Below are 22,465 nucleotides of genomic sequence, written 5' to 3'. Positions count from 1 at the left end.
TCTTACTCTTTTTAGAGTCACCGCCATCGTGTTGTCTGATCTGACCAATACGTGGTGACTCCAAAGAAACTGCACAAAATGTTTTAAAGCTAGAAACACCGTTAACAGCTCCAGAAAGTTTATGTGCGCGCACCGTAGCGAGACAGGCAATTCCCCTTTCGCTATCCTGCCTTCGCACAATGCACCCCAACCCGTGAGCGACGATCCGTGGTCACTACTTTTCTCAGGGAAACAGCCCCAGCGGGTTCCCACGAGAAAAGCGCGATTTGATGGAGAGCGCAAGCACAGTGATGACACTATCACTCTGCGGTTGAGGTGGCGCTTCAGACATAAGCCCTGTGCCGCTACCCAGCACTGAAACTCTCTCATTCGCAACAGTCCCAACGGTATGACAGACACTGCCGGCCATTAGCCCCAGAAGGCATAAACAGAGTCTGAATGAAACTTTTTCCTCTCTGGAAGAGAGAGAGAACCGCAGTCATGTTTAGCTTCTTCCATTTTCTAATGATTGCTCCAACAGTGGACCTTTTTCACCAAGCTGCTTGGCAATTTCCCGTAGCCATTTCCAGCCTTGTGGAGGTGTACAATTTTGTCTCTAGTGTCTTTGGACAGCTCTTTGGTCTTGGCCATGTTAGTAGTTTGATTCTTACTGATTGTATGGGTGGACAGGTGTCTTTATGCAGCTAACGACCTCAAACAGGTGCATCTAATTTAGGATAATAAATGTAGTGGAGGTGGACATTTTAAAGGCAGACTAACAGGTCTTTGAGGGTCAGAATTTAGCTAAATACTTATTTGCAGCTGTATCATACAAATAAATAGTTTAAAATCATATATTGTGATTTCTGGATTTTTTTTTTAGATTATGTCCTCACTGTATATATATACACACACACACATACACACATACTGTGTATATATACAGTGAGGAAAATAAGTATTTGAACACCTGAGAAAGTCAATGTTAATATTTGGTACAGTAGCCTTTGTTTGCAATTACAGAGGTCAAACGTTTCCTGTAGTTTTTCACCAGGTTTGCACACACTGCAGGAGGGATTTTGGCCCACCTCCACACAGATCTTCTCTAGATCAGTCAGGTTTCTGGCCTGTCGCTGAGAAACACAGAGTTTGAGCTCCTCCAAAGATTCTCTATTGGGTTTAGCTCTGAGACTGGCTAGGCCACGCCAGAACCTTGATATGCTTCTTACAGAGCCACTCCTTGGTTATCCTGGCTGTGTGCTTCGGGTCATTGTCATGTTGGAAGACCCAGCCTCGACCCATCTTCAATGCTCTAACTGAGGGAAGGAGGTTGTTCCCCAAAATCTCGCAATACATGGCCCCGGTCATCCTCTCCTTAATACAGTGCAGTCGCCCTGTCCCATGTGCAGAAAAACACCCCCAAAGCATGATGCTTCACAGTAGGGATGGTGTTCTTGGGATGGTACTCATCATTCTTCTTCCTCCAAACACGTTTAGTGGAATTATGACCCAAAAGTTCTATTTTGGTCTCATCTGACCACATGACTTTCTCCCATGACTCTCTGGATCATCCAAATGGTCATTGGCAAACTTAAGACGTGCCTGGACATGTGCTGGTTTAAGCAGGGGAACCTTCCGTGCCATGCATGATTTCAAACCATGACGTCTTAGTGTATTACCAACAGTAACCTTGGAAACGGTGGTCCCAGCTCTTTTCAGGTCATTGACCAGCTCCTCCCGTGTAGTTCTGGGCTGATTTCTCACCTTCCTTAGGATCATTGAGACCCCACGAGGTGAGATCTTGCATGGAGCCCCAGTCCGAGGGAGATTGACAGTCATGTTTAGCTTCTTCCATTTTCTAATGATTGCTCCAACAGTGGACCTTTTTCACCAAGCTGCTTGGCAATTTCCCCGTAGCCATTTCCAGCCTTGTGGAGGTGTACAATTTTGTCTCTAGTGTCTTTGGACAGCTCTTTGGTCTTGGCCATGTTAGTAGTTTGATTCTTACTGATTGTATGGGTGGACAGGTGTCTTTATGCAGCTAACGACCTCAAACAGGTGCATCTAATTTAGGATAATAAATGTAGTGGAGGTGGACATTTTAAAGGCAGACTAACAGGTCTTTGAGGGTCAGAATTTAGCTAAATACTTATTTGCAGCTGTATCATACAAATAAATAGTTTAAAATCATATATTGTGATTTCTGGATTTTTTTTTTAGATTATGTCCTCACTGTATATATATACACATATACATATATATATATATATATATATATATATATATATATAGGAATAAATGCCGGATTAGTCTTGAGAGTCACTCGCGAGAAATCCATAGCAAACCGCATACAGGAGTCATGAACTGACAAAGCATGAAGCTCACTAACCCGCTGCGGTAGAAAGAGCTAATAACAAAGCGACCTTCAGCGACAGGAGCTTCAAATCAATACTCTATCGGCTCAAAAGGAGGCTGAGAGAGTGCGTTCAGGACCACTGACAGAACCCAAGGCGAAATCAACGGCTCTGAAAACGGGTTTCAAGCGCCATGCTCCTTCATAAACCTGCACACGAGCGGGTAATGACCAATAGTATTTCCGTCAGTCCCTATGTGGCATGTGGAAACAGCGGCGAGGTAAACCTTAACGGTTGAAAACGCCCTGCTGATATCCAAAAGTTCTTGCAAAAGCACAACACTTCTGCCACCGAACAGTGAAAAGGATAATCTGTCTTTGAGCGCACCATAGTTCAAATATACTCCATTTCTTTTCATATGCAGAGCGCGTCAAATCTCCTCTCGCATTCTGAATCATCTCAATCACCCTCAGATGCAAACCAGTGACACTGAGATTAATTCTCTCACGGGCCAGGCCTAGAGAGCCACTCTGTCCGGTGCTGGGTGAAAAATCTCTCCGCTGCGAGAGGAGATCTCTGCGCAACGGGAAAGGCCAGGGTCGATCGTGCAGGGGTTGGAATATCGCCGTCAGCCACAATTTCCCTGGCTAGTTTAAAGCGATTAGTATTACAGAGTGACCGCCTTCTCTTACTCTTTTTAGAGTCACCGCCATCGTGTTGTCTGATCTGACCAATACGTGGTGACTCCAAAGAAACTGCACAAAATGTTTTAAAGCTAGAAACACCGTTAACAGCTCCAGAAAGTTTATGTGCGCGCACCGTAGCGAGACAGGCAATTCCCCTTTCGCTATCCTGCCTTTGCACAATGCACCCCAACCCGTGAGCGACGCATCCGTGGTCACTACTTTTCTCAGGGAAACAGCCCCCAGCGGGGTTCCCAATTCGAGAAAAGCGCGATTTGATGGAGAGCGCGCAAGCACAGTGATGACACTATCACTCTGCGGTTGAGGTGGCGCTTCAGACATAAGCCCTGTGCCGCTACCCAGCACTGAAACTCTCTCATTCGCAACAGTCCCAACGGTATGACAGACACTGCCGAAGCCATTAGCCCCAGAAGGCATAAACAGAGTCTGAATGAAACTTTTTTTCCTCTCTGGAAGAGAGAGAGAGAACCGCAAATCGACCCTAATGCGCTCTTCTGATAGAAAAGCCTGATACAGATCTGAGTTCAGCCTGAGACCCAGGTAGATTATCTCCTGTGTGGGCACCAAGCAGCTTTTTGTCTCGTTATTCTGAAGCCTAAGCCAGTCAGGTGAGACAGAAGCACACTCGTATCCACTTCCGCTTGCCGCCGTGATGGAGCGCAGAGGAGGAGATCGTCCAAATACGCTGACACTCTGGGACCCGCTGCTCTCAGTGGTGACAGTGCAGCTTCGGCACATTTGGTAAAGATCCGTGGTGCTAGAGCCAGACTGAACGGAACTGTCAAATATTCGTAGGCTGTGCCCCGATAGGCAAAGCGTAGGAATTTTCTGTGTGCCGGATAAATGCTTATGTGAAAATACGCGTCTTTCAGATCCACGGATGTGTACCAGTCTCTGGGACGAATAACACTGTACAAAGCTTTTAATGTGAGCATTTTGAACTTGTACTTTCTAAGGTGTTTGTTGAGGTTCCGTAAATCCAGAATGGGACGGAGACCCCCCCCCCCCTTCTTGGGAATGACAAAGTACCAGGAGTAGAAACCGAGCTGGCTGTGGTACCGATCGAATTAACCCTTTGCTCAATAAGGAGGTTATTTCGTCCTCCAAAACCTGAGCCGATTCGCCCACCGCTGTTGACCAAATCACGCCGCTGAAGAGGGGTGGTCTCACGGCAAATTGCAGGCGATATCCCCGCTGTATTGTGGATAAAACCCAAGGACGAACTGCGCATGCGCGCCAACTCTCCGCGCGAGCAGAGGGCGGGCCGCTACGGTTCTCGCGGTGGCACCATCTAGCGGCGGAGCCGGGGGTTGCAACTCTGAGTCGAGTTTTATTGCGTGTGGTTTTTTGTACTTTTTTTTACACACGTCTGTGCCCTCGGCCCACTGCCTGGATGCACAGAACAAATTTTTATTGTCTGGGAATGAACACAGAACCTTCCGCTCTCTCTTGCATAACCCCGTGGGTGGAGGGGGGAGAAGTAACTTTCAGGGCACTGGGGGAACTGGTGCCAACACTCCAACCGGAGAACTTTCGTCCGCTGAACATAGTCTTTGAAACACTCCCCAACGCTTTTTCGCTGGAGGGGGAGGACAAGAGACATAAGAGTCGAGGGGTGCTACAGAAACTCTCTTTTGACCCAAAATCAGACCACAGGTTAGGTCGCCCATCTTTTCTTCCCTCCCTGAGAGTCCGCTGGGTGATGCCTAGCTACTGCCGCTGCAAAAGAGACCTTGTTCCTGGGCTGGGGCTGTTTTTGGCAAGCCTCCACGTGCATTGACTGCTGGGGTGGGGGTTGTCTAGGGGCCCTAAACCCCGGCGCGAAATACGGATGTGCGGGTTGAGGGGGTCGAGCAGGAGGCTTTCTTAGGAGAAATGCCTCAAATGCTTTACCATCTTTTTTGCGTAGATCGCATTGCTGGCGCATATTCGCCACCCCAGCCCCGAAAAGGACTTTCAGCTCTATCAGGGCATCAAGGAACTCCACCTTCTCCCTCTCCGATAAGCCCGTCAAACCCAACCATAGGGCTCTTTCCTCCATATTGTGCACCTCCAGTCTAGAGAAACCCTTAACGGGCACTGTATGTGAGAAGGGTTTGTCCCAAAAACGATGCAGTTCTGTGACACACGCCGGTACGGCAGGATTTAGCTGCTTAACTGGGGAAGTGCGCGGTGGCAGCCTCTTCTCATCATACAAATCCCTCTCATCCTCTTTGTCGTCCTCCAAATCTTCCTCCAAAAAATGAGCAACCTCATCATCTTCCTCTTTCTCACCCTTGTCCCCCACTAAAGGGTTCGAATCGAAGAGTAAAGGAAGGACAGGAGACACCTCGTCCATCAACTCTCCACAGCTACACTATGCCTGAGAAGCAGCCTCGTCCCTCTCCACGGGCGGCGGAGAGAGACATGGGTCTCCTTTATTCGCGGCCACGACTCGCATTCGACGCTCCCGAACCCTTAACGGGAAACGAGAGCGGTGCGGGCAGCACTCGGGGCTAGCGAGCACAGTCTGTGCGTGTCGAACTCCTAAGCACACGATGCACAGGGGAAGAGAGTCTTTAGCTGAGCTCATAGACCCGCATGCACACGGTCGGGATTGATCTTTCCCCGTCGCCGTGCAATCAGATGGGCTCGCAGTCGCCATAACGGAGGTGCATACACCGGGAGATATAAACGAGATCACCACAACGTGGTCTCGAACGATATCTCACTATTCGCTCAACGCGAGGTTAAAAGAAAGAAAAGATATATTCCCCTCAAAATAAGCAGCCGCGCTCGAAGACGTATTTAACGGCACGTCCGTGAACGGTTAAGCGACCCCCTCTAGAGGATCTGCTGAGGATAGCTTCCTAAAAGGATCTTCACAGGGAAGAGAACAAGAATGAGGCAGGGACCGTCAGCAGCGGTGTATATAGGAAGGCGGGACTCCCACATCACTGTCGTGATTGGTCTGTCAGCCTACAGATGTGGTGTGATTGATGCTTCCAGGATTGGTCACGCCCGAGGCGATTCCCATAGTAAGAAACCGAACGGATGTTTGAAAGAGAATCCACATTTACAAACATAAACCTGAATATAACCTGCATTAACAAGCACATACCTGAATGTAACCTGCAAATTCGAGCATATAGCTGAATATAACCCGCATTTGCGAGAATAAACCTAAATATGTTAAACATTTACAAGCAAATACCTGAATATAACCTGCATTAACAAGCAAATACCTGAATATAACCTGCATTAACAAGCATATACCTGAATATAACCCACATTTACAAGCAAATACCTGAATATAACCTGCATTAACAAGCATATACCTGAATATAACCCACATTTACAAGCAAATACCTGAATATAACCTGCATAAACAGGCATAAACCTGAATATAAACCGCAATTTTGAGCATATAGCTGAATATAACCTGCTTTTGCGATCATAAACCTAAACATGTTAAACATTTACAAGCATATACCTTAATATACCCCACATTTAAAAGCACATACTTGAATATAACCCAAATTTGCATATTTGCATCATAATCCTGAATATAACCGACATTTAAAAGCAGATACTTGGAATATAACCTGCATTTACAAACATAATACTGAATATAACCCATGTTTGCAAACATAATCCTGAATAAAACCCAGATTTGTGAGCATAATCCTGAATAAAACATGCATTTAAAAGCACATTCTTGAATATAACCCGAAATTGCGAGCACAAATATAACCCATGTTTAAAAGCATAAACCTGAATATAACCCGCATTTGTGAGCACATACCTGAACATAACCCGCAATTGCAAGCATATTTCTGAATATAACCCGCATTTACAAACAAAATCCTGAATATAATTCGCATTTGCGAGCACACACCTGAATAAAACCCGCATTTGCATAATCCTAAATATAACCTAAATATAACCCGCATTTGCATGCACATAATAATAACCCGCATTTGCGAGCATAAACCTGAATATAAACTGCATTTACAAGCATAATCCTGAATAAAACCCGCATTTGCAAGCACATAAATATAACCCGCATTTGCGAGCACATACTTGAATATAACCCACATTTGCGAGCACATAATCCTGAATATAACACGCATTTGCGAGTACATAGTCAAATATAACTGCCATTTGCGAGCATAATCCTGAAAATAACCCGCATTTAAAAGCATAATCCTAAATATAACCCGCATTTGCGTGCACATAAATATAACCCGCATTTGCGAGCACAATTATAACCAGCAATATATTATGTTCACCGTTCACATCCTTCTGTAAATCTCTGTGTATAGTAATAGGCATCTGTATATCATGTTCACAATATATATATATATTTATCTGTATATTATTGTTCATACTACATATATTCATATTCATCTGTAATTATATTCATAGTACATATATATTAATCTGTATATTATGTTCATAGTACATATATATTCATCTGTATATTATTGTTCATACTACATATATATTCATATTCGTCTGTAATTATATTCATAGTACATATATATTAATCTGTATATTTGTCAGGGATCCACCAGCCACACCTTCACTTATCACTCCAAGCCACTCTCCCACTTACTAATCAGCTACACCTGGCCCTCATCAGCTCCCATGCTATATAACCTCCGTCCCTCCACCAGCTCATTGTCCGTTCTACAGCTTAGGCGATAGAACACTGTCGGACTACTTTGCATTGTTTATTTGTTTTGCTTCTGCCTGATCACCGCTCTTACCTGGTTTAGCAAACCTGGGGTTTCCTTATTTTTGTGCTTTTCTCATTAAAAGCCTTGTGGAATCTACTGCTTTCCGCACGCTCTTTGCCTGACAGAAGAACGGACCTTTCACAAACGGAGGGGCACCTAACACGGAAGAAAAGAAACCGCGTTACCTCAGCATGGAGGACCAGCTCGCTGCCACGTCCGGGTCAGCGGAGGACCAGCCTGCCACGTCCGAGTTTGTGAGGGAGCTCACCGCCGCCGAGAGGCTTTCCGCCGGAAGCCGCGCACCAAACCCTCCGTCATCTGGCAGCCCGATGGCTCTCCCAGCGTCTTTTCCGGAAACGCGCGGAATGTCAGGGATTCCTGCTCCAGGCGGCCGTCTACATCGAGATGCGACCACAATGTTTTCCTAGCGAACGAGCAAAGGTCGCGTTTCTGATTTCGCTGCTCACCGGAAGAGCGCTAGCGTGGCAAGAGCGCTCTGAGCGCAGCGAGCCCGCCCTGACGCCATACGCCGCTCACGAGTCATTTCGCCGAGGTTTTTAGCACCGCCCCCGGGGATACCTCAACCGCTGATCAGCTGCTCAATCTCCACCAGGGGACAGACAGCGTTTCGAGTTACAGCCTCCGCTTCCGCACTCTGGCGGCATCTGCTGGTTGGGATGAGAAAGCGCTGTTGGCTGTATACCGCAGAGGCCTAAATCAGGAGCTCAGGCTGGCGATGGCCACTTATGATGACTCTCTGGGGCTTGAGGCTTTTATTCAGAGATCCATCCGAGTCTCTCAACACCTGGCAGCCTGCAAATCCCCCGAGGTCGAACCAGCACAGGCTATGGCAGTACCAACAACTCCAGAACCAGAACCCATGCAACTCGGGTCACAGCGGCTGTCTCGGCAAGAAAGGGAGCGCCGGTGGGCGGCTGGAGCTTGCCTCTACTGTGGAGAGAGAGGACATCGCGTGGCCCAATGCCCAGTGAGGCCTCCTCGTCGGACGGTGAGTACGGTCACCCTTTCTTCTGACATTACTCACCTGTCACGCTCAGGGTCACCTTAGTAACCCCTGCTCTCTCTCTATCGGCTTCTGCCCTAGTCGACTCAGGATCCGCTGGGAACTTCATCTCCCAGGCGTGTCTAGAACGCCCAGCTACGCCGGCAGAGGGATCCCAGGAACTGGCCGTCCAGACCATCCAGGGACGACCATTAGGGAAGGGCAAGGTGAAGTACTGTGCTCCACCTATTGTCCTCCAAGTCGGAGTGCTACACCAAGAAGAGATTCAACTGCTCGTACTGGAGGATTCGACAGTGGACGTGATCCTGGGTCGCCCCTGGTTAGCCAAGCACTCCCCACTTGTTCCTGGGACCCGTGCGACATCCTGAGTGGAGCCCGCCTGCCGGCATAAGTGCTTACTTCCACTCCCGACTCCTCCGGACCGCCTTAACCCTGGCAGCTACTCAAGTGGAAGGAGCTCCCCAACCCGCTCAGGTAGAGATCCCGCATGAATACCGGGCCTTTTCTGACGCCTTTAGTGAGGAGGCCGCCACTCAGTTACCCCCACACCGGCCGTGGGACTGTGCCATTGATCTAAAGCCGGGGCTAAGCTACCAAAGGCGGGTCTACCCCTTGTCAGCCCCGGAACACCAAGCCATGGAGGGCTACATCCAACAGGCCCTCCGACAGGGCTTCATCACCCAGTCTTCCTCCCGCGGCCTCTAGCTTCTTCTTCGTGGCTAAGAAGGACGGGGTCTGCGCCTTGTATCGACTACAGGGGCCTAAATGCACAGATCGCCCGCCCATACCCGCCTCCCCTGGTCCCAGCGGCCTTGGAAGAACTACGTGAGGCTCGCGTCTTTACCAAGCTGGACCTCCGAGCGCGTACAACCTGGTGCGCATCCGCAAAGGGGACGAGTGGAAGACGGCGCTCATTACTCCCTCTGGTCATTATGAGTATCGGGTCATGCCGTATGGCCTTTCCATTGCTCCGCGGTCTTTCAGAACTGTATGAACGAGGTTTTCCGTCCCTTCCTCCATCGGTTTGTAATTGTTTACATCGACGACATCCTGATCTACTCCAGGACGCTGCAAGAACACCACAAGCACGTCACCCAGGTCCTAGACCGGCTGCGAGAACACCGACTGTTTCTCAACCTTCCCAAGTGTGAATTCCATCGCCGGAGATACAGTTCCTGGGTTACAACATCAACGCAGCAGGCATCAGGATGGATGAAAGGAAGGTGATGGCATACGGGATTGGCCTGCTCCCACCTCAATCAAGGAACTCCAGAGGTTTCTTGGCTTCGCCAACTTCTACCGCCGGTTCATTGGAGGTTTCAGCCTGGTTTCCGCCTCACTCACGCCTCTCCTGCGAGGAAAAGCCAAGACTCTCTCCTGGACCCCGGATGCACAAAGGGCCTTCGAGGAGCTACGCACGAGGTTCTGTACCGCCCGCTTCTCCATCATCCTGACCCCCAGCTCCCGCTTGTTGTCGAGGTGGACGATCTTCCACGGGCGAGGGGCCACCCTCTCCCAGCATTCAGGGAATCCCCCTCGACTCCATCCCTGCGCCTACTTCTCAAAAAAGCTGTCTCCAGCGGAACAGAATTACGACATCGGCAACCGGGAACTCCTAGCCATCAAACTAGCCCTGGAGGAGTGGAGACACTGGCTGGAGGGGGCTGTCCATCCTTTTATAGTCATCACGGATCACAAGAACCTTCAGTACCTCCGTGAGGCCAAGCGCCTAAATCCTCGCCAGGCACGGTGGGCTCTCTTTTTTACCCGGTTCAATTTCAGCATCACCTATCGGCCAGGATCAAAGAACGGCAAGGCCGATGCTCTCTCCAGGGTGTATGGACCTGAGGAACCCACCGAGCCTGGGCCTATCTTGCCTCCGACGATCATTCTGAGCCCGATCATATGGGAGCTAGACGAGAACATCCGCAGGGCCACACGAGGAGAACAGACGCCCCCTGGTTGTCCCGAGGACCGGACCTTTGTTCCTCCAGAGTGTCGACAGGCCTTACTTAGAGCAGTCCACGAAGTCCCCGGTTCAGGGCACCCAGGCAGGAGGCAGACCCTGCGTCTGGTTCAGGGACGATACTGGTGGCCAGGTATGAGCAACACAGTGGCCGAGTTTGTCCGAGGCTGCAACATCTGTGCCATCTCAAAAACTCCCCGACATCTACCAATGGGCAAACTCGTCCCCCTGCCTACTCCACAAAGGCCATGGTCTCATATCGGCATAGACTTTGTCACAGACCTGCCACGGTCGGAGGGTTTCACCTGCGCTCGTGGTCGCTGACCGGTTCTCCAAGGCCTGCCGCTTTGTCCCTCTCCGAGGCCTCCCACAGCTCTGGAAACCGCGGAGGCGCTCTTCCATCACGCCTTCCGCAACTACGGCCTCCCTGAGGAGATAGTGTCTGACCGGGGCTCTCAGTTCACCTCACATGTCTGGAGGGCGTTTTTCCGGCTACTGGGAGTCACCGTCAACCTGTCGTCCGGTTACCACCCCCAGTCGAACGGCCAGACCGAGCGGAAGATCCAAGAGCTGGGGAGGTACCTGAGGTCATATTGCCATCAGGACCAGGAGGAGTGGAGCCGGTTCCTGCCCTGGGCGGAGTACGCCCAAAACTCGTTGCGCCAAGACACCACAGGTCTCACGCCTTTTCAATGCGTGTTGGGGTTCCAACCCCCACTGTTTCCCTGGTCCGACGAGCCCTCCAACGTGCCCGCTGTGGACCACTGGTTTCGGGAGAGCGTCCGGACATGGGATGCTGCACACACTCAGCTGCGCAGGGCAGTGAGGGAAACCCGGCGACATGCGGATGCACGAAGGTCGGAAGCCCCCGCTTACAGGCCCGGAGACTGGGTCTGGCTATCCACCAGAGATCTCCGACTGCGGCTTCCCTGTCGGAAGTTGAGCCCCGGTACATCGGGCCGCTCAGGATTGAAAGGCAGGTCAACGAGGTGGCATACCGCCTGGAACTCCCGCCACAGTACCGGATACACCCCACCTTCCACGTGTCACTTCTCAAGCCACACCATCCACCGACTGCCCAACGCCCCAGCGAGGTCAGGCCCCCTCCGCCTGAAGTGTTGGAACAACCCTCGGTCTATACGGCACGGGAGGTGCTGGACTCGCCGCCGAGGCAGGGTGCTGGAATACCTGTGGACTGGGAGGGCTACGGCCCTGAGGAACGGTCATGGGTGGCGAGGCAGAACATCCTGGATCCAGCGCCCTAGAGGAGTTCCACGCTGCTCATCCGCTGCCAGCGCCCGGGTCGGGCCCACCCAGGCGCAGGGTTAGGCGTCGGGAGCCGCCCTGGGGAGGGGTACTGTCAGGGATCCACCAGCCACACCTTCACTTATCACCCAAGCCACTCTCCCACTTACTAATCAGCTACACCTGGCCCTCATCAGCTCCCATGCTATATAACCTCCGTCCCTCCACCAGCTCATTGTCCGTTCTACAGCTTAGGCGATAGAACACTGTCGGACTACTTTGCATTGTTTATTTGTTTTGCTTCTGCCTGATCACCGCTCTTACCTGGTTTAGCAAACCTGGGGTTTCCTTATTTTTGTGCTTTTCTCATTAAAAGCCTTGTGGAATCTACTTGGTTACCGCATTTGCAAGCACAAATATAACCCGCGTTTGCGAGCATAATCCTGAACATAACCCACATTTGCGAGCATAATCCTGTCAGTACCCGCATTTGCGAGCATCATCCTGAATATAACCCGCATGTGCGAGCACATACTTGAATATTACCCGCATTTGGGAGCATAATCCTGACTATAACCCGCATGCGAGCACATACTTGAATATTACCAGCATTTGCGAGCAGATAAATATAACCCGCATTTGTGAGCACATACTTGAATATAACCCATTTGCGAGCACATACCGAATATAAACTGCATTTGCGAGCATAATTCTGAAAATAACCCGCATTTACGAGCATAATCCTGTCAGTACCCGCATTTGCGAGCATAATTCTGACTATTACCCGCATTTGCGAGCATCATCCTGAATATAACCCGCATTTGAGCATAATCCTGTCAGTACCCGCATTTGCGAGCACATACCTGAATATAACCCACATTTGCGAGCATCATCCTGAATATAACCAGCATTTAAAAGCATAAAGGAATAAAACCCGCATTTGAGCATAATCCTGAAAATAACCCGCATTTGCGAGCACATACCTGAATATAACCCACATTTGCGAGCACATAGTCAAATATAACAAGCATTTGCGAGCATCATCCTGAATATAACCCACATTTGCGAGCATAATCCTGAACATAACCCGCATTTGCGAGCATAATTCTGTCAGTACCCGCATTTGCGAGCATCATCCTGAATATAAACTGCATTTGCGAGCATAATTCTGACTATTACCCGCATTTGGGAGCATAATCCTGAACATAACCCGCATTTGCGAGCAGATACTTGAATAATCCTGACTATTACCCGCATTTGGGAGCATAATCCTGACTATAACCCGCATTTGAGCATAATCCTGTCAGTACCGCATTTGCGAGCACAAATATAACCGCATTTGCGAACATAATCCTGAATATAACCAGCATTTGCGAGCATATACCTGAATAGAAACTGCATTTACAAGCATACTCCTGAAAATAACCGCATTTGCGAGCAGATAAATATAACCCGCGTTTGCGAGCATAATCCTGAATATAACCCATTTGCGAGCACAAATATAACCCGCGTTTGCGAGCATAATCCTGACTATTACCCGCATTTGGGAGCATAATCCTGTCAGTACCGCATTTGCAAGCATAATCCTGAATATAACCAGCATTTGCGAGCACAAATATAACCTGCATTTGCGAGCATCATCCTGAATATAACCCACATTTGCGAGCACATACTTGAATATAACCCGCATTTGCAAGCATAAACCTGAATATAACCCGCATTTGCGAGCACATACTTGAATATAACCTGCATTTGCGAAGATAATCCCTACTATAACCCGCATTTAAAAGCTCATACCTGAATATAACCCGCATTTACGAGCATAATCCTGAATATAACCCGCATGTGCGAGCACATACTTGAATATAACCTGCATTTGCGAGCATATACTTGAATATAACCCGCATTTGCGAGCATAATTCTGACTATTACCGCATTTAAAAGCTCATACCTGAATATAACCCGCGTTTGCGAGCATAATCCTGAATATAACCCGCGTTTGCGAGCATAATTCTGTCAGTACCCGCATTTGCAAGCACATTAATATAACCCGCATTTGTGAGCACATACTTGAATATAACCGCATTTGCGAGCACATACTTGAATAATCCTGACTATAACCCGCATTTATGAGCACATACTTAAATATTACCGCATTTAAAAGCTCATACCTGAATATAACCTGCATTTGCAAGCATAATCCTGAATATATTCCTGAATATAACCCGCATTTATGAGCACATACTTAAATATAACCCGCATTTGCGAGCACATAAATATAACCTGCATTTGCAAGCATAATCCTGAATATATTCCTGAATATAACCTGCATTTACAAGCATACTCCTGAAAATAACCCGCATTTAAAAACATAATCCTGAATATAACCTGCATTTGCGAGCATAATCCTGAATATATTCCTGAATATAACCTGCAGTTGCGAGCACATACCGAATATAAACTGCATTTGCGAGCACATACTTGAATATAACCCGCATTTGAGCACATACTTGAATATAACCCGCATGTGCGAGCACATACTTGAATAAAACCCGCATTTGCAATCATAATCCTGAATATAACCCGCATTTGAGCATAATCCTGACTATAACCTGCATTTACAAGCATAATCCTGAATAAAACCCGCATTTGATAGCACAAATATAACCCGCATTTGCAAGCACATACTTGAATATAACCCGCATTTACGAGCACATACTTGAATATAACCCACATTTGCGAGCATCATCCTGACTATAACGAGCATTTTAAAACATAATCCTGACTATATCCCGCATTTAATAGCATAATCCCAAATATAACCCGCATTTGCCTGCACATAATTATAACCCGCATTTGCGAGCATAATCCTGAACATAACCCGCATTTGCGAGCATAATCCTGAATATAACATGCATTTGCGAGCATAATCCTGACTATAACCCGCATTTGAGAGCACATACTTGAATATAACCCGCATTTGTGAGCACATACTTGAATATTACCAGCATTTGCGAGCATAATTCTGTCAGTACCCGCATTTGCAGGCATAAAAATAAACTGCATTTACAAGCATAATCCTAAAAATAAACCGTATTTGCGAGCAGATAAATATAACCCGCATTTGCGAGCACATACCTGAATATAACCCAAATTTGCAAGCATAATCCTGAATATAACCTGAATTTGCGAGCGTAATCCTAAACATAACCGGCATTTGCGAGCACATACTTGAATATAACCCGCAATTGTGAGCACATACTTAATTACCCGCATTTCCGAGCATAATCCCTACTATAACCCGCATTTAAAATCATAATCAATATAACAAGCATTTGCGAGCACATAAATAACTCGCATTTTCTAGCATAATCCTGAATATAACCTGCATTTACAAACATAATCCTGAATATAACCAGCATTTGCGAGCATAATCCTGAATATAACCCGCATTTGCGAGCACATAAATATAACCCGCATTTAAAAGCATAATCCCGACTATAACCCGCATTTGCAAGCACATAAATATAACCCGCATTTGCGAACATATACCTGAATATAAAGTGCATTTACAAGCATAATCCTGAAAATAACCCGCATTTGCGAGCACAAATATAACCCGCATTTGCGAGCACATACTTGAATATTACCCGCATTTGCGAGCATAATCCTGTCAGTACCCGCATTTGCAAGCAAATAAATATAACCCGCATTTGCGAACATATACCTGAATATAAAGTGCATTTACAAGCATACTCCTGAAAATAACCCGCATTTGCGAGCACAAATATAACCCGCATTTGCGAGCACATACTTGAATATAACCCGCATATGCGAGCATAATCCTGAATATAACCCGCATTTGCGAGCATATACCTGAATATAAACTGCATTTACAAGCATAATCCAGAAAATAACCCGCATTTGCGAGCACAATCCTGTCAGTACCTGCATTTGCAAGCACGTAAATATAACCCGCATTTGCCAGCATATACTTAAATATAAACTGCATTTACAAGCATAATCCTGAATATAACCCGCATTTGCAAGCATAATCCTGACTATTACCCGCATTTAAAAACAATCACGACTATAACCCGCATTTAAAAGCATAAAGGTATAAAACCCGCATTTGCGAGCACATAAATATAACCCGCATTTGCGAGCACATACTTAAATATAACCCGCATTTGCGAGCATCATCCTGAATATAACCTGCATTTGCGAGCATATACCTGAATATAAACTACATTTACAAGCATAATCCTGAATATAATCCTGAATATAACTTAAATATTACCCGCATTTGCGAGCACATACTTAAATATTTCCCGCATTTGCGATCATATACCTGAATATAAAGTGCATTTACAAGCATAATCCTGAACATAACCCGCATGTGCGAGCACATACTTAAATATAACCCGCATTTGCTAGCACATAGTCGAATATAACCTGCATTTGCGAGCATAATCCTGAATATAACCTGCATTTAAAATCATAATCCTCAATATAACCCGCATTTGCGAGCATAATCCTGAATATAACCCGCATTTGCGAGCATAATTCTGAAAATTCTGAATTCTGAAAATAACCCGCATTTAAAAGCATAAAAGAATAAAACACGCAGTTGCGAGCACATAGTCAAATATAACAAGCATTTGCGAGCATAATCCTGAACATAACCCGCATTTGCGAGCATATACCTGAATATAAACTGCATTTACAAGCATAATCCAGAAAAAAACCCCGCATTTGCGAACATAATCCTGTCAGTACCTGCATTTGCAAGCACATAAATATAACCCGCATTTGCCACTAATACCTGAATATAAAGTGCATTTACAAGCATAATCCTGAATATAACCCGCATTTGCGAGCATAATCCTGAATATAACCCGCATTTGCAATCATAATCCTGAATATAACCCGCATTTGCAATCATAATCCTGATTATTACCAGCATTTAAAAACAATCCCGACTATTACCCGCATTTAAAAGCTCATACCTGAATATAACCTGCATTTACAAGCATAAAGCAGAATATAACCCGCATTTGCGAGCACATACCTGAATATAACCCGCATTTAAAAGCATAATCCTGAATATAACCCGCATTTAAAAGCATAATCCTGAATATAACCCGCATTTAAAAGCATAATCCTGAATATAACCCGCATTTGGAAGCACATACTTAAAATACTTGATAACCCGCATTTGCGAGCACATAATTGGATATAACCCAAATTTGCGTGCATATACCTGAATATAACCAGCAATTGCGAGTATAGTCTTGAATATAACCCACATTTACAAGCATGATCTTGAATATAACCCACATTTGCGAGTACATAAATATAACCCACATTTGCGAGTCTAGTCTTGAATATAACCCGCATTTAAAAGCACATATCTAAATATAACCCGCATTTGCGAACATCCTTAATATAACCCACATTTAAAAGCACATACCTGAATATAACCTGCATTTACAAGCATAATGCAGAATATAACCAGCATTTGCGAGCACATACCTGAATATAACCCTCGATTTTTAGCGTAATCCTGAACATAACCCGCATTTAAAAGCATAATCCTGAATATAACCCGCATTTGCGAGCATATAATTGGATATAACCCAGATTTGCGAGCATATACCTGAATATAACCCACAATTGCGAGTATAGTCTTGAATATAACCCATATTTGCGAGCACATAAATATAACCCGCATTTGCGAGTACATACCTGAATATAACCTGCATTTAAAAGCACATACCTAAATATATCCTGCATTTGCAAAAATAATTCTGAATATTACCAGCATTTGCAAACACATACTTGAATATAACCCGCATTTGCGAGCAGATAAATATAACCCACATTTAAAAGCATAATCCTGAATATAACCCGCATTTGTGAGCATAATCCTGAATACAACCCGCATTTAAAAACACATACCTGAATATAACCCACATTTTAAAAACACATACCTGAATAACCCACATTTTAAAAGCAAATCCTGAATATAACCAGCATTTGCGAGCACATACCTAAATATATACCACATTTACAAGCAAACACCTGAATATAACCCGCATTTGCGCCATGATTTTTTCTTAAGAAATATTGATCTCATTGATCGTTTGCTAACCTCAATGAAAGCATCCAGACCGCGAATACACAAAAATTAAAGCATTAAAATCTTACTTTGAAGCAAACCGTAACTTTTGTACAACAACGTTTTATACATTTGACTACATTGGAGTAGATAATATAGCCCTATACACTTCAAAATCTATTCTCCTGAAAATCACATAAATAAATACAAAGAGAACCAGTTCCATTTCCAACCATACACACCCGCACCATAAAAAAAAAAATGCTCCAGATCATGAGCAGTTCCTTTCCTTCTCCATACTATTTTCTTTATTCTGGCACCCTGATTCTAATCACCCATTTTCAAAATCTATGGCATAGAGTTTTAGGAGGATGCTACATATATGAAGTGCATTCTTCTTCGAATTTTTATTATATACTGTATATATGGTCTTTCTGTAGAGAAGACTGACCTTCCAGAAACTTGATGGTGTCATCACTTTGACAGAAGTGCTTCTGGGCTGTCTGGATAACTTTAGGCAAGTCCAGGACGGTCACTGTAGAAGCAGGGTAGGCCTTAGACAACTCACGAGCCAAGGCACCTGAACAGCCTATAAAAAAAAAAAACAACAGAACGCAAGAACAACTACTTAATCGAGAGGAAAAAATGTAGGAATTGAGAACATTGTGCTATTTAAAAATCGTAGAAAGAATAAAAAAAATTAAATGAATAGAACATTCATTTATTAAAGGTTTTCTTGAAAAAAAAAAAAAACCCCAAAAAACAACCGTCATTAAAAAAAAAAAATTCTCAAAATCAGCACAATGCATGTTTTATACGTTTTTTTCATTACATATTAATATGAGTGTAAGGAATGGTATTAGTGTAAAAGAATATACAAGTATACACACCTCCAACATCCACTATGGACTTAAATCTGGACAAGTCAAAAGCAGTAACCACATCATGACCGTCAATGACCCAAGAGGAGTTCATCAAACCCATAAACTTTAACATCTCGTCTTCTGACCTGTAATATATACAGATATCTATATAGTCATGTACACACGTACACATACATGTTCAGCAGTGCCTCCTGTCTTACAGATACACATCTGTTTATATGTCCAATTTAAATTCTGTTTAAAAATATCAGCAGTTTCAGATGAACACAGTGTACAGAGTCACACAAACACAGTGTGATATGTGAGGTATCTGAGGACAGGGAGAGGAGATGGGTGAGGGCCAAAGCCTCGAATTTTCTGTCTCAGCGCACATAGCAAAAGCAAAAGCGATGCACTCGCCCTCCTAAAATAACAGGCAGAACACACACACACTTCACTGGCGGTTAAGAAAACAAGACATCTCTCTCTCCTGCTCAAAATCAGTCACTCATAGATAAACCTGGCTCTGCCCTAGAGCTGGGATGTGCTGTGATGGAGGTTCTCGAAGGGATTTTGCAGCAAAAAGTCCCCAATACTGAAGCAGTTTCATGATCACCTTGGGCAGAAAACAAACGTAGTTGCCAAAGCAACCACAGCAAAAAAAAAAAACAACAAATAAAAAAATAGAAATAATTGATAAACTAAACCTGATATTTATAGGTTATTATTAGAGTTGTTAATGATGCTGACGATGATTTTCCAGCTATTTAAGCAACTGCAAGTTAGCGGTCATTGTTGTTTGTTAAATCTGCTTCCGCATCATTGGGTATTTTCAGAATTTTCGGTTTAGCTGATATTATAATTATTTACTGAATCATAACAGCTACCAAAAATTTACATTGGTCCTTCAGGAAGCCCATATCCATACAAAAGACAACATTTCTCTTGCTTGACTAATTTAGCAATATTAAAAGTGCATGATATGCTAAAAGGAAGCTGTGTTCTCAAATACCCCCATTCCCCAACTACAATGCTGATCATATCTCCACACTGTTAGTAATAACAAACATGCACTGTATGCAGTGAAGTGCCATTCGCTTCCTAACCGAATTTTAAATACGCTAGATTTACTGTGAGAAAGTTGAAACTGACTGTTTTGGAAATTATGATTCATCCCCAAGACTTACACAAAGACCTGCAAATCCTGTCGAAACTATTTCCTCTGCCGTAGATCAACTCTGCCATTGTTCTAAATAAGCACTTCTACACACAGTGTGATCGTTTAATCAGGTCAGAAATCATCTGCTTTTGGGTTCCAACCACTTATGGCTCTAGTTTCAGACCAGTTTGATCTTGTATTAAATTAACTATATCGTACACCGAATCGCTTCTACGGAGTACACCTAATTAATACTTTATTTATATACAGCATTGAGAAGGCATGCTTATTTAGTATCCAAAAAATATTCGATAACCTCATCCCTAGTGCATATAAATCAGGGTCTGAGAATACCGTCTAGCTGTATATCGTAGCTGATACAGCAGGAAAAGCATTATTATATTTTTTGTATTTTGTTAGATTAGATTAAACTTTATTGTCATTACACATGTACAAGTACAAGGCAACGAAATGCAGTTTGGGTCTAACCAGAGTGCAATAACAGCAAGTGCAGGATATACAGTGTTTACATGATTTACATAAGATAAATAGAATGTTAATATAGGACTATAAACAGTAATTTACAGATGTATATGTACTATGAATATAATATACAGATAAGTATATATGTACAGTGGAACCCGTTTATGTCGATGTCCTAGGGAGTCGCCAAAAAGCATCGAGATAACCGATGATCGAGATAAACGAAAATCAAAATGGCGGCAATATATTAACGTGCTTGAAATGTCTTTATGTACATGATGTGCCTTAATAAATGAGAATGTGCATGCACGTGTTTTTGAAGGGTTTTTACACAACAGCGTTGCCGTGATTTGTTTGATGAAGGCATGCTATAAAAATACATACAGTACATGTTTATCTGTCAGGAATCCACCTGCCACGCCCCCTTCGGCCCCCTTCAGCGTGTCAGGTGCTTTCTCGTCCGCTTTCTCTGAAGCTCCCGGCTTCAATCGCGCACATATGGTGCTCGTTTATCATCATCACCAGCTCCTATTTAAACTTCCACACTCTCACCGTCCGTTATTGTTGGTATATGTTGGTTCACGGCGGTCGTTGTTATCGCTCATGTGTATCCCGGTACGTGCCTTCCCACCAGCACTCTCTCAACGGCTGCGCTTTTCTTCCCAAAGCACACCGCGGATTCCCCCCCGATCCTGCCGGTGTTCATTCTATGATTTTGCTCATCCCACGTTCTGCGCCGCCAAGCCCGGCTTTCGCCTCCCGTTCATCGCATAACATTTAACAACAAAAGGCATATGTGCACTAACTAACAGCAGAGATTCACCAGTATACAATACAACACCTGTAGCAGCTGTAAGACTTGATTTTTCCGCCACTTCCGCGAAGTTCTTCTGCGGCTGCACCGAGATAACCGACGTTAAATGGCAAATTTTTCCCCCCTTGTGCTCGAGATATCAGGGTTCGGCGACATAAATAAAGTCGACATAACCGATAAAAAATGCTTAGAAAAAGCGAGAATTTGGCGGTTCCACTTCAAAAACGTCGACTTAATAGGGTTGTCGAGGTAACCAAGGGCGAGATAACCGGGTTCCACTGTACTATGAACATGATTTACAGATGAACAATAATATACAGATGAGTGTATATATGTTCTGAATCCCAGTGATGCGACTTGTGATCAGAATTCAGGCTCTTAGCATTAAATCAGACTATTTGGCTCAGCTCACAAATAAGAAAAAACTCGACTCCCAAATGAGTAAAAAAATTGTTTTTACATTTATTTAGTGTAACTGTTAAGGTATTTAGTGTAACTGTTAAGGTTTAGTGTAAAGTTACGGTATTTTATACTCGTCACGTGTACTTTTACAGAACAGTGAAACTCTTTCTTTGCATTTCCCAGCATACTTCTAGTCTTGCTGTCCTATAAACACAGAGGGGGAAACAGACGTCCACTGAGGTATTTTGATTGAATTACATGCCAGTCAGCTCTCAACTTTCACCCGAAACAACCGACGCACACTGGCATTGGCATCAAACTTACATTCCGCTGCTAGGATATGACATAGTTAAATATTTAATTTTCAGAATAATGTTGCTATATCCAGTCGGTATTTGATATTTAACTGATATATTTGTTTACTGATACAGTTTGGGATGAGTGACTTTGGGAATTCATCTAGATTAGTTTCATCTTCATATCCCACAAATTCACTGTAATAAGAGAGAAATATATATTTTTTTTTTTTACAGAATTTGCTCTTGATTTGTTCTTCTTTGACATTATGTAAAAATAAATAATAATAACTCTGATTCTGAACCTTTAAATGCTCCTTGGTTTGACCTTATG

At 44.7% G+C, this 22,465-nt stretch overlaps 1 protein-coding gene across 4 annotated transcripts in view; it reads right to left on the bottom strand.

Annotated features, from left to right (window-relative positions):
• Nucleotides 1-22,465, bottom strand: part of asmt2 (acetylserotonin O-methyltransferase 2) — a 54,906-nt gene that overhangs the window by 7,264 nt on the left and 25,177 nt on the right. For all 4 annotated transcript variants that reach the window (XM_046855426.1, XM_046855425.1, XM_046855423.1 and 1 more), the window contains 2 exons: nucleotides 19,005-19,123; nucleotides 18,566-18,703 (listed from right to left, as the gene is read on the bottom strand). In XM_046855426.1, coding sequence (XP_046711382.1) covers nucleotides 18,566-18,703; nucleotides 19,005-19,123 — 257 coding nt within the window. The remainder of the gene's footprint in view (nucleotides 1-18,565; nucleotides 18,704-19,004; nucleotides 19,124-22,465) is intronic.

This window comes from Silurus meridionalis, chromosome 8 (genome assembly GCF_014805685.1).
Source record: "Silurus meridionalis isolate SWU-2019-XX chromosome 8, ASM1480568v1, whole genome shotgun sequence".
Lineage (NCBI taxonomy): Eukaryota > Metazoa > Chordata > Actinopteri > Siluriformes > Siluridae > Silurus > Silurus meridionalis.
The sequence above is the reverse complement of the archived record's forward strand: the minus strand, read 5'-3'. Positions and strand labels throughout refer to the sequence as shown.